The following is a 12,086-nucleotide window of genomic DNA, read 5'->3' on the forward strand; positions in this document are numbered from 1 at the left end:
TCACAGGAAATCGCAGGCTGAGCTGCTCAATGTCCTCCTCAGATTTCACTACGGAGAAGAGAGGCATGGGCAGCCCCGCATAAACACACATCATAAAAAGAACGTCAAGCGGCTGTTTCAGCGTCATGTAACGACAGCCGCAGTAAACAACTTCCAGTTGTTCAAATAATGAGGCCAAGACTGCCTGGCTCGCGCGATCCTCGTCCTCTGTGGTTCCCGTACACAGATTCAAAGCGCAACGGTAGCAATTGCGAGAGGCACAGAACGTTCGCACGGCTCGGTACATTGATGGGCCGTTACGCACCGGAAAAATTCTAAACGGAAAATTGGCCAATTGCGTGAGCCTGGCGGCCATCTCCTGCTCGTGCAGTGCATCGCAAAAAACGGCCACAATATCACCCCTAGTCATTATTGTACTAATGCAGTGCCCCTAAAAAATGCAATAAAATAGAAATGTCAAGTAATTTAGTCGAAGGAGCAGAAAGAAAACATTTATTATGCCAAAGACATAAATACAATAAAACGACAGGGCGTAAATGATACCCACCCACCTGTCGATTCACCGCCTTTACAGGCGTGTCTACTCGTTATTTTTTTTTTTTTTGCTGTTATATACATATGTATGTGTATATATGCCTGCTTTCTTCTCTCTTCCCACCCTTCTTTTTACTTCTCTTCTGTGCTTTTGTCCCTTTCATCGGTGCAGTCCATTCCCGCGCGGGAAGACACTACACGACCTGTTTCACAGCCCAAAAAAAAATGAATATCATAAGCAGCGGTACGAGCAGAATCCACTTGCCAAATGCATAAAGATAAAGTGCCCGCAGGTGCTTCAAGTAATGAATTATGACCCTTCCCGTTAACTTGCTCTCACCCACAATTCGAGTGGCAAAGTTAAACCCCACTTCCTCATACTTCTGTACGTGGCACTTAACAAAAATTTCCAGCGCAATCTTGTAGCCAATAGGGCTCAGGTCTCTTACACCACGCTGAAAAACCTCCTTGGGAAGGCCAAAAAAGCCTGACATAGGGTCACTGAGGGGTGTCAGAGGACGAGCAAGCACGCGTGCACCCCACGAGATGACACGTCGATGAATAGGCCAGTCGCCATCGATGGCTACACCTGCACCGTACCTGGTGCCGCAGACAAAATCAACCCCTGGTCTTTCAAGGGCGCGAATTAGCCGAGGCACCGCTTCAGGGGGATGCTGAAGATCCGCATCCATTACAAGAATGTACTTTCCTTTGGAGTTGGAAATACCATGAATGACTGCGCTGCTCAGCCCGCGCTCTTTCGTCCGAACATCAATGCGCACCCCATATCCTTCCTTCTGGAGCTTCTTCACAACCTCAACCGAGCCATCCTGCGAATTATCGTCAACAATGAGCATCTCCACATCATTCTTGGCAAATCCGGCATCACAGATAGCATCAAACACCCGCTTTGTAAGAGCCTCCAGGTTACCGCACTCCTTGTATGCTGGAACAACTATGGTGTAGCTGATTGGCATCGAAGAGACGCTTGAATCCTCTTTTTTTTTTTTCTTGTGTTTTATGTTTTATTGTCGTTGTTATTATTTTTTTCTTTTTTTTTTTCACTTTTTGGCCCAAAGATATTTTCCTTTCGTGTTTTTTCTCGGGAGAAAAAAGAACAGGGACGTAATTTAAAAAGTCTTTTCACGGCCGACGCGCACCGGGACACGCTCTCATGCTCCATGAGGGAAAGTTGACACAGTCACCCACCTCACTCACGGGCACACGAGGTCCAACACCCATCGCTACACTCATGCAGAGACCCGGAGAAAAGAAAAATAAAAATTACTGCAACCCTCCTTTCAGTAATTATCTCAATTTATCTTAAGAAGTTCGATTTCAAAAATAAGATCGGCGTCTGGAGGGATGCCCCAAGCGGGGAATCCTTTCTTCCCGTAGGCATAGTCGCCAGACATTTTGAGCTCAGCCTTTTCACCAGTCGACATCATCAGCATTCCTTCATCCCATCCTCGAATCACCTGCCCAAGCCCTACACGAAAGTCAAAGGGCTCATTTTTGTCCAAAGTTGACCAGAACTTCTTCCTGCCGTTGGCGAGATACCCCGTGCAGTGGACGGTGATTTTGTCGCCCGCCTTTGGCTGCACCCCGTTTCCTGCGGACAGTACTTGCCGCGTGACTCCCATAATAAATAAAGCAATATTTTTCCTTCAAAAAAATGTAAAACAATACTCCCAGAAAAAGACAGAAGCATACATGTTTACACATACAGCGGCGGATGCAAAGGGGGAGAAGAGAAGAAAATAAAAATTTAAAAAGGAGAGAATGTTGTTGGGACAAAAGTAAAGGAAAAAAACTAAATATATAAATATAAATATATATATTTTGCGACCGCAACCAGCACGCACAAACAGACACTTCTCCGTTTCTTTTTCTCCCGAGAAAACGCTCCCCAGACACACACACTCCTGAAAAAAAAAAAAAAAAAAGGGAATCGAACCGCATGTTCCCTTCCCTCCGTGTCTCCCCCAACAAAACACACCAACGCAATGGCACCTACAGACGATGCGGAAGCGCACGCTGAAAACATCCGTGAGGCACAATCAGATAACAAAAGCTAAAGATAAAAAAAATACCTAATGCCTCATTCAATACGAAAAAACTCCACGTGGTAATTTTTCTTTTATTGTCCCCCCGCCATCTACTTGCTTAGTCGTGAACGCAACATCTCTTTAAGCCGTTCCAGCTCCATCTCCAACTGTCCATTACGAATTTTCAGTTTTTGGCTCCGTGACTCCTCAAGCAAAAGCTGTTTTCGCAGCTCTTCACGTCTTTTAGAAAGCACATTCACAGAAGCATTTGTATTCTCCTGCGTTGCTCTAAGTTTCTGTCTCAGTTCAGCCACGGTCCCTTTCAGTTCCTCACACTCGTGGCTCCGACGATCAAGTCTGCTTTGTATCATCCGCTTCTCTGCCTCCAGTGAAGACAAACGGTGTTCCCAAGAGTCGGTGCCTTCAGCGGCAGAGCCGGATCGTATGGCGGAGAGAATCAACGTTGCGTCACGCTCCCCGCAGTCAAATTCCGGTGAAAGATGCGGGACAATCCGTCGCAACTCGTAAAGTAAGTTTCCTGTTCTTTCATCCTCCCAATGGTTTGGCATCGCACTTGTAGCCAAATCGCTAGGGCTCGAACGGGGCTTGTTCTCCTCCCGACTCTTTGCATTCACTGAAGAGTAGTCACGACGCCATGAGGGATGTATCTCCTTTGCTCCATGGCCTCCAAGGAGGCTTTGCTCTATCCTGTCCGGCTCCCCCTCCGGTCGCTGTAGAGAAGTCTTCTGCGACACCGGATTTTCAGCGAGACACGCTTCAGGCACACATTGTTCTTCATCCAGAAACATCTACCAAGCAACTTCCACGGCCGTAAAGACAGTGGAAAAGTGACAAATTGCAAAACGAGAAAACAAAATAAATACAGAGAGAAAAAGAAAAAATATATATATTTGAGTAAACCAAAAATCTCAGCCATGGCGTGCTATAAAGAGATGTCAGATCGCTTTCTCTCTCTCTCTCTCTCTCTCTCTCTCTCTCTCTCTCTCTCTCTCTCTCTGTTATGCGCAGACAAAAAAAAACCTTTCTCTCTCTTTCTTTCTTTCTTCCTTTGTTTTTGTTTTTACTATTTCCTTTGGGTTAGTGCCTATTCAAGGATTTAAATTACGATCAGGCGTGCTACTTATGCAGTGCGGCCTTTAATGGTTGATTTGAAGTGAACAACAACGACAAGAACGACAAAAATGCGGCGTGGAAAAAAAGCGTTACAAATTATCATTTGGCGACCGAGATGGGTTGTGCCTGGCGTCTCTCCTGTCTTTGGTTCTCAAAATGCCTCTGTCTCCGGCGCAGGTTGTTGATGCGCATAAAATACTTGGATTCCGTCGTGCGGTAAGAAGACTTTTGCACCACATCGATGTTTTCTCCCTTAACGGTGTAGTCAATGGCTGAACGAACGGCGTAGCTCCCTGAGAGCAGGTCCGCCGATGACCCGTCATGCACGAGCTGTCGAGAGCGCAGCCTCATCGCAAATAAAGGCACGTGTCCATCATCCACGTCTAATACAGTTTTCACAAGCTCCGTCGTTGTGGTTTGATACACGCCAAAAAATCCACGCAACTTAATGATGTCCTCCTGCTGCTTCACGGCTCGACGGAACAGACGCGCCTGAAGCTCTTTGCCATCTGTGCCCTTGTACATAATGGTGGTTATGGGGGGGATCGCAAGAAATTTCGGGCTACAACGATCAAACACTTCACGGAATCGCTCTTCATCACCTGCCGACAGGAGCTCCTTTTCGTCTTCAAATCCACTGAGCTTTCGTGGCTCCACTAGCCAGCTCAAATTATCAGGCTGCATTCCACCCAGAATACAGGAGATAACATGCATGTAAGCACAATCAAACTGCATCTTTTCCGAAAATTTGCGGCTCGATACCTTTGTTGTCAAACTCAAACGGAAAACGCGACTAGCATCCGCATAGCGTCGAAGCATCAGATAACTGAAGCCCATGTGGTACAGCAACGACACATATGCCGGAGCCACCACAAGTAAGATTTGTCTTCCACGACCGTAAACATCCAGGGGCTTTAAAGCACTCAACGCACCCATATAGTCGCCCAAGAGCACATTGACTTTGGCTATGGTAACAATTCCAAAAAAGCCACACATCCACTGCGCATGTCGAGCTCCTGGCTTGGTAATTTCATCCAAGTTCTCCGATTGAATAGCCTCCTCAATGCCGGATTCTGCGACAACTCTTTCCATCAGCTGCATTCCTTCGTTCACCGACCATCCAACCCTTCCAGTAAAACGTTTCTGGTAAACCACAGTCATCTGAAACAAAAACTCATCAAAGATGTCCCACAGAAGCCAGTTTGGCACATCGCAGCTCCCAGAGGGAAGGGCATTAAAGAGGTTATTGAACGTATCCCAGGAAGACCTCGCATCATTTGGGCTTACAGCACGGTCAGTAAACAAATGCTTTAGCCGTAAGAACGAGTAAAGCTGCTCAGCAGTGCGATTTTTAAAGCAATCAGCAACTGCCTTTATCCGTAGTGACGGCCACGGACGGAACTGCCCGGGACCGGCCATATAGAAGTTCTGCGTTAGTCCTGGGAATTGGTTCTCGTACAACTCATGAAGAAGGCTTGTGTCCCACGAGTCAACCGCCTTGTTCAGAGCCCTGAAGAAGGAGTACACCTCATGTGGGATATCCGACTCAATGTCCGGATTCGTCGTCATTTATCACCTGCCTGATTTCGCGCGCTTTCCTGTTAAAGAGAAACCAGTTCACACCCCCAGAAAAAAAAAAAAGTGGAGTAAGGTCGGCTTCACCACAAAGTGGAGAGTTGAAACAATCGGACCTACAAGAAAATTGCACAATAAACAAAGTCAAATATTGTGCCTGGGTGAGGCCTCGTCACATGCCCCCAGAAAGAAGAAAGGGCAAAGCACAGTGGGAGGCAACAGCTTGGTTCACTGTACCCAACATCCCCCATAATTCAAAGAAAATTCACCCAACGCACACAAACACATACACGCACACCAGTAAACCAAACGGTTCCCAAGTTCATCCATGACAGCCAGGCTCGTTGTGAGCTCACGAAGTGGCAGTCATTACAAGTGCCCCCGCAGCTGCCGGACTCATCTCCGCGTGAAGAGTCACCGAGGAGGTGACTGGGACAACAGATGAAACAAAAGCTGCACTTGCCACCCTCCAACGCGATACCGTTAACAACAAACATCAGGCTTTCAATAAAAAGCCAAGGAATGCATCCGAGACGCGTTATCATCGGTTCGGCCCCATCTGGTCACATATTCCTCCCGCAAGCTCAAAAAAAAAAAAAAAAAAGTTTTAGCCCCGCATTCCTTCATTAGTTTCCAGACGTTTTTTTGTTTTGTTTTTTCGCCTTTCTTGCTTGCACACGGTTTGTAGAAGATGCATTTTATGCCCTTTTAATTTAATGGTTGGCTGCACCAAAGTGTTGCCAGGGCCAATTGCCACGTATTGTCGGGGAAAGCCAAAAACCAACAATGTTTCCCGCACGGGATTGTTTCTGTTTGTACAGGGCTGACGGCATCAACCAGTGCGCGGACCGGCTGCGTCTTGCTGAGGCACGCAGTTGTAACACCATGAGATCGGGGGGGCACATGTTACCGTGCAACGTGAGGCGTTGAATTGAGCGGGGAAGGCACAAGGAAAATACACAAAGGGTCTATCATTTCTCGGGATCCTGCTCTTTAAAATAGATGCTTGTACCGTGAAACCGTCAAGCCAGTAGTGGCAGTGTCAACAATGTCCCAATGTCAATGCCAACTTACATTGGTAAGGTCCTCTCATGTTCTGTCTTTTTATCGGTCAAAATATTATTTCCTCAATCAGGCAACGAAAAACAAAAAAACTTGAGTACAAAAAGTGAGAGATTCCAAACAACAACAACAAAAAAAAAAAAAGATGGCAGCAGCCCACAACATACAAAAAAAGAAAAGAAAACTGTAAGAAAACCATTTGCGCTTGTGCGTATGCATAAGCAAAAAAAAAAGACGCGGTCTCTCTCTATACTCGCACGGCAAAGCGATAGGTATTCCTAAGGCATTGCACAACGTACAGCACGCCAAGGCGATCGCCGGCAAGAAGTATCTCGTCCAGTAGCGGCACATTGAGCAAAGCACGCTTCTCAGTCTGCAAAAATGAAACGCACTTCTTAATATTACGTCGCTTTGCTGCCGTGGCCTTCGCATGCATTTCTATTGACTCAAGCTCCACGCAGCGACGCCGCTCCAGAAGACGTATCATGTGCGCCAAAACAACACCATCAGAAAATATGAGGGACGTTCCGCCCAGCTGTAGATCGCGAGAAGAGACGGAAAAAGAATGGTCCGCAGCGGTGTAATGAAAGCCCGGGCCAAGAACCTCAATAAGCCACTTTTGCATCATCGCTACCTCGTCATCCATGTACTCCACGCCGTTCAAAACGGCAACAGGCGTATCCAGTGCACCTAACGTGATATTCGTTTCAACCAACGGTGCAGAAGAAAAGGGTACTTGCCTGGCCTGAGTCGGGCGCCCTGCCCGCCGGCCTTCCGAAAGCGGTGAGGCAATGACGCACCGCGGTGTTGCCCTATCCGGGTCTCGTAAGCCTTCTTCTTTGCCAGGATTCTTTTCGAAGAGCTTTGACGCCAACTCACCCAAACGCTGCTGTTTCTGCACCTCAGGCATTGACGCCGAGCTCGACGACTGCGTCACCCCCACAGTTAAGGTATGTGGAACCTGAGAGGAACGTTGTCGTCCAAAGTGCGGTGTATCGGTTAAGCGTGGAGCGTGCCGCCGCGGAGGGACACCATGGGCCATCCGCATTATGTCCTCTAGGAGCAGCAAGATGTATCGTCGATCCCCATAGAAAACGCATTCAGGTGATTCAATAAAAAACGGACTCATCTTTGTGGGGCAATATCTCTGCAGCACCGTAAACGCCGCCTGAATATTCTCCATACAGTTGGATTTCACCCTGGGATTCCTGTAAACAGAAAGACGGTTACCCGTGACCCTCCCAACAAGATCGCACAAAGCCGTGCCATTCGTGAAAAACGGGAAAACAGAAGGAATATACAATGAAGGGAATCCCTCAGTCCGCATGCACCACAGCTTTCTCCGCGGTGCAAGAAAGGGCGCACTAAGGGCGTCTGGAACAGGAGCATCATCAGGTGGTAACTGATGCACAACAGGGTCAGCCAACACATTCTGAGACTGCAAAAAAGCACACACTTCCAACTCAAGAGAACGCATCGCGCTCGGTGTGTAACCCCCTCCATCTGGGTGAGGCTGCCATGTCAGTGACGGAGCTGCCCAAAGCTCTTCGCAGGCTATCGGCAAATACGCATCGACAACTGTGCGCATTAAAGTAAAAAGTGCTACTGAATCCCCTCTCAAAATTACACTCTCTGGGCGTATGAGACGACATTCTCTAGGGATTTGTAAAGTCGCGTCATTCTCCGCAGCCCGCAAGAGATTCAAAGCCACAACATAATTCAACCGAACATCGTCCAAGTTTTGAGGTTTTAACACAATCGCGGGGTGTGTGGCACGCCCTTCCTTTAAATCCCTATTCAACGCAATACTCACAAGGTGATGCAGCGCAACTCCATTCAGCACAGGATCATCGATGCGTCCCTCCGACTCCGTTGGCCCACGTGTCACAATGTTAAGCCGTCGTAAATAGTCACGGACCCATATCTCGTCAACCCGGGAAGCAACCCCCTTTCTATCAGTTAAATCGTCGACCTCTTCTTCAGAGGTCCGTTCCAAGCAGTTACTGGCCCTATTAAACTCAGCTAACGTGTGGGCAGTTGGTGCAATCCCCTTCGTGGGAGCCAACGGGCAATCCCGAACTGAAACAGTTGAACCGGGTACCTTTTTCGCCGTGGTTTTGTCACTATTCTGAAGACTTGTAGAGGAATTCCACGGAGGAGAGTCCTGAGAGGGTCCGGCGTCAATCCTTCGCTGCTTAAATCGTTTTTGCCGCGCCCCCTTCTCCTGGTGGCTACACACAGTGAGACGTGTCATCGGTGCCGTCGCCATGGGAACAAAAAAAAATTCATTTTGTGCAATTCGCTGAAACTCTGCAACATTCTCTGGCTGCTGATTCTCAGCGTCGGATCGGCGCTTATAAGCCATCAAATGGCGCGCAGCCCTGAGGGACATCAAACGCTCCGTATTCTCACGAAGATCAACGGAACCTCTTAACTGACTCAATTCCACACGCATCCGTTCAATAAGTTCACGGGCCTCCTGTGCAATAACGTCCGTCCCCTCCTCGTCCGTCGGTCGTCGAGGTGGAACGGTTTGACGCGAGGCCGCGCTCGCCAACTCCTCCCGGCACGACTCGTTACCGTCTCCCACACCATCGACCTCTCCTGTGTTCATTCTCGCAGGATCCACGCCCGCCCTCCAAGCATCCCTCCTCATCCGCAAGAAGAAAAATAAAAAAATAAAAAAGAACGCGTTCAAAAAGAGAAAGAAGTGGACGTCGTCACGCAACGATCCAAAAACCAACCCCCCTCCCCTCTCCACACACACACACATACCGAATAATAGAATTGTTAGTAACATACCAAGCGCAGGGCACAAAATCCGTATCCTGTAAACAAAAAAAGGTGCCGGCTTATGCGTGTGGTGAGCATTCATCAGCCGCACTCCCGTTGTTCTCTGAGGCCAACGATGACAACGTCGATGTGCTTCTCTCGTCCTCGTCGCTGCGGTGATCACACTGGCAAAGGTTGTCAAAATTGTAGTCGAAATGCGTCCCGTTTTCCTCCGAGTCAAGTGCCAATTGGTTGAGATTGAGACGATCCGGCCGCACAAGTTTGCACGTGGCACAAAGCATGCTGGTCACGTCGTACAGAATCTGTTCACGAACCCTCTTCCTCAAGAAACGGTCGCGGTCCCGCCGCTGTTTGCTGGAGAGCATCTCCTCTGGTTTCATGGTAGCCAGGAGCGAAGGGCCAACCTTCTCAAGCTCACCGTCCAGGTTTCGAATGTTTGCTAGCAGACCCATTAGCTGGTCGCGAAAGGACTCCTTGTCGGAATACTCAGAACTCATTCTGGTCACCACTGTCTCAGCGTACAAGTCCGCATTCTCCGGTTGGAGCCTGAACTCCTCCAGGCCCTTCAGAAGTGCCGTTAGCTGCAAGAGAGCCTTTGCCCTCGCTGCCTCCGGCACCGTCATGACGGAGGCAAACAACTAATAAAATAAAAAGAGGGACGTCGCAATAAGTGGGGAAAAAACGCAAAACAATAATAGTAATAATAATAATAATAATAATAATAATAATAGTAGCTGCAATTTAAAAAAAAAAAAAAAGGAGGCATCAAAGACAACCACAACAGTAGCCAGCCACAATGCAGCCCAAACGTCTTCAGATGGGAAATAACTCCTGCAAGCGATATTATAATTTCTCTTCTTGTTACCTTCTTCTCCCTTCATGTTTCTGCTTGCATGTAAACCAACAACAATCACGCACACACATACGGACAAAAACAAACAAAAAAAAAAAGGAAAAAAAAAAGACCGCTTCACGAAAACTCAACTTTTCTTTATCATCCTTCACACCATGCACATCAGAGCAGCCACTTTGTTTCCCTCAGATATTATCATCGTCCTCGCCGCGACGCCACAAAATAAACACCGCATGCCATGCATCCAAATGTAAGAACAATTGCACTGTAAATGAAGGTAAATAGAGGAGCCCACTCTCCCAAAAAATAGTATGTAATCGCCTCCGCAAAATCCGCAAAAGCTCGTGGATTCATGACAAAATGCTTCATTGAGGGTTTCTTCCCTGGTGGCGGGCTCAAGAAGGGGTCTGACCATTCAAAATCCTCGACGGCGACATTTTCTGCACCTCGCTGATGACGCCTAGCCGCTGCCGTCAACTCACTCCTTTCAAATTCCACCACACGAACAAAATCCCGAAAGCATTTTGGGCTCTCAGGCGTGATAACAACCCGTACGGACTCGGGCAGTGACGCCAGATCTTCGCACCAGAGATACTTCGCGTGAACCTCCCTGATGGTGTCCGGCCAATTGAGCAGGGTGGCCATTACGCCTCCGAGATGGTGGTGAGCCGCGCGTGTTAGTGGGTGGTACATGTCGTAGTCGTAATTGCTCTCGCCAAAATGGTCCAGGAGTATCTGCGTGATGCGAGCGAGGTTCTCCGAGTCGGTTCTTTCATTGGCCACCCAGTACAGGGGCGGTGGAGTACGAAGTGCCACCGACGGCTGAAGCGACTTGTCACGAATCACACGCTTCACTTCCTCTACATCGTGTTGAGTCACCGCCTCCCGCAGTCGTCTTAAAGCGGCTTGCGTCGCCCCATCATCAGCCGACACAAAACACAAAAATTGGCAAAACACTAGCAACAAAAACATCATAAAACACTGGTTGTCCAGCATCTTATGGTGCATCTATCACAAAAAAAAAAAATAAAAATAAAAAAAATATTGTGCCAAATGTATAAAAATGAACTGAATCCATTAATGAAACCGTCAAAGAAGTGCGGAAATACACAGACCCCATATTCCATTTCGTTCCTCAGACACGCACTCTCATACCTTTTTTTTTTTTTTTGCCCATTCCCCCAAATACATACACAAGCACACCCAAATAGCAGCCTTGCCTTAAGTCACTGCGTTTCCCTCTCTTTTCCACCGCCCCTCCTCGCTCATCAATTTGTTGTCTCTTGCAGTAATTGAGTCAGCTGGAGTTTTCCTTGTAAATACACTCTGGGTCGCGAGCAACAACAGAACTGCACCTCAGCAAACCCATCGCGTCTCCTTCACGGAGTTGACTCAACTCCAGCACGGCGGAAAGACGCACTAAAAGTTCGCATGTAATAAATGCGGTTATTCCCCAGACGAGTTCACCAGGGAAATTTTCCCGCAGCATAGGAAACAACCCACCGTCCTCTGGAATTGACGGTGTATTTTTTGTGGGGCAAACATCACCGCAGACCACAGCCTGCGATTCACTAGCAAAAAAACAAGGAAAGTAACTTGGCATACCACCTGTTAAAGAGTGCCTTTTAATAAGACGACAGTGTGTTCGCTCAGACTCCAGAAGCAGACGGGACAGGTGCATGTAATGAATAGAAGCGACCTCATCCGGACTTTTGCAAACCGGCTCTACAGCGGATTCGGCGACAGCAACCACGGGAAACACCTTGGATCCGCCGTCAGAAGAATAAATCGGATGCAGTGTGCCAATGACACAATAGGACGATGCAGGGATGCCTATTTCCTCCATGGTTTCGCGCTGAGCGGCGGTTATAATCGTCTCGCCATGATCCACCCTCCCTCCTGGAAATGACATCTGACTCCTATGATGACGGAGTTTTGCCGTACGTTTTGTGAGCGTCATGCACATCTCCTGAAATCCCCTCCCCGCAAACCCAACGGGGGGGCGAGAGAAGAAATTAAAACGGCGCTCTCGCGTTTACTGTGCGGCGGCATTGAGTGCTGCAGGTGTGAACGGCAGCGCCCTGTGT

General features: G+C 48.1%; 8 protein-coding genes and 1 pseudogene across 8 annotated transcripts, besides 10 other annotated features; all 9 read right to left on the reverse strand.

The window, feature by feature from the left end:
• On the reverse strand, nucleotides 1–409 carry Tc00.1047053506581.4 (hypothetical protein, conserved; the record flags this gene model as incomplete). Its single annotated transcript, XM_801935.1, has 1 exon — nucleotides 1–409. A coding segment is annotated over one exon (409 nt), but the record flags the coding sequence as incomplete, so codon positions are not given.
• Nucleotides 1–3,626: a sequence feature (heterozygous, non-Esmeraldo-like haplotype).
• On the reverse strand, nucleotides 729–1,511 carry Tc00.1047053506581.10 (dolichyl-phosphate beta-D-mannosyltransferase precursor, putative; the record flags this gene model as incomplete). Its single annotated transcript, XM_801928.1, has 1 exon — nucleotides 729–1,511. One exon carries the CDS (start codon nucleotides 1,509–1,511, stop codon nucleotides 729–731), a length of 783 nt encoding a protein of 260 aa, XP_807021.1.
• Nucleotides 1,533–1,596: a sequence feature (T-rich).
• On the reverse strand, nucleotides 1,848–2,177 carry Tc00.1047053506581.14 (peptidyl-prolyl cis-trans isomerase, putative; the record flags this gene model as incomplete). The annotated part of the gene is made up of 1 exon (XM_801934.1): nucleotides 1,848–2,177. The coding sequence occupies one exon, from the start codon at nucleotides 2,175–2,177 to the stop codon at nucleotides 1,848–1,850; it is 330 nt and encodes a 109-aa protein (XP_807027.1).
• Nucleotides 2,341–2,378: a sequence feature (AT_rich).
• Tc00.1047053506581.20 (hypothetical protein, conserved) lies at nucleotides 2,693–3,391 on the reverse strand (the record flags this gene model as incomplete). Its single annotated transcript, XM_801929.1, has 1 exon — nucleotides 2,693–3,391. The coding sequence occupies one exon, from the start codon at nucleotides 3,389–3,391 to the stop codon at nucleotides 2,693–2,695; it is 699 nt and encodes a 232-aa protein (XP_807022.1).
• Nucleotides 3,547–3,600: a microsatellite.
• Nucleotides 3,627–4,526: a sequence feature (areas merged during assembly that could not be assigned to a particular haplotype. This can correspond to areas where the two haplotypes were merged or to regions with more than two copies in the genome that were merged during assembly.).
• Nucleotides 3,629–3,657: a microsatellite.
• On the reverse strand, nucleotides 3,816–5,285 carry Tc00.1047053506581.30 (eukaryotic translation initiation factor 3 (eIF-3) interacting protein, putative; the record flags this gene model as incomplete). The annotated part of the gene is made up of 1 exon (XM_801930.1): nucleotides 3,816–5,285. The coding sequence occupies one exon, from the start codon at nucleotides 5,283–5,285 to the stop codon at nucleotides 3,816–3,818; it is 1,470 nt and encodes a 489-aa protein (XP_807023.1).
• Nucleotides 4,527–12,086: a sequence feature (heterozygous, non-Esmeraldo-like haplotype).
• On the reverse strand, nucleotides 6,601–9,009 carry Tc00.1047053506581.40 (hypothetical protein, conserved; the record flags this gene model as incomplete). Its single annotated transcript, XM_801931.1, has 1 exon — nucleotides 6,601–9,009. One exon carries the CDS (start codon nucleotides 9,007–9,009, stop codon nucleotides 6,601–6,603), a length of 2,409 nt encoding a protein of 802 aa, XP_807024.1.
• Nucleotides 9,206–9,769, reverse strand: Tc00.1047053506581.50 (hypothetical protein, conserved; the record flags this gene model as incomplete). Its single annotated transcript, XM_801932.1, has 1 exon — nucleotides 9,206–9,769. One exon carries the CDS (start codon nucleotides 9,767–9,769, stop codon nucleotides 9,206–9,208), a length of 564 nt encoding a protein of 187 aa, XP_807025.1.
• Nucleotides 9,834–9,879: a microsatellite.
• Nucleotides 10,077–10,109: a microsatellite.
• Tc00.1047053506581.60 (hypothetical protein, conserved) lies at nucleotides 10,195–11,007 on the reverse strand (the record flags this gene model as incomplete). Its single annotated transcript, XM_801933.1, has 1 exon — nucleotides 10,195–11,007. One exon carries the CDS (start codon nucleotides 11,005–11,007, stop codon nucleotides 10,195–10,197), a length of 813 nt encoding a protein of 270 aa, XP_807026.1.
• Nucleotides 11,015–11,045: a sequence feature (AT_rich).
• On the reverse strand, nucleotides 11,297–12,086 carry Tc00.1047053506581.69 (annotated as a pseudogene; the record flags this gene model as incomplete).

Source organism: Trypanosoma cruzi, genomic scaffold, assembly GCF_000209065.1.
Source record: "Trypanosoma cruzi strain CL Brener 1047053516999 genomic scaffold, whole genome shotgun sequence".
In the NCBI taxonomy this organism is placed as follows: domain Eukaryota; phylum Euglenozoa; class Kinetoplastea; order Trypanosomatida; family Trypanosomatidae; genus Trypanosoma; species Trypanosoma cruzi.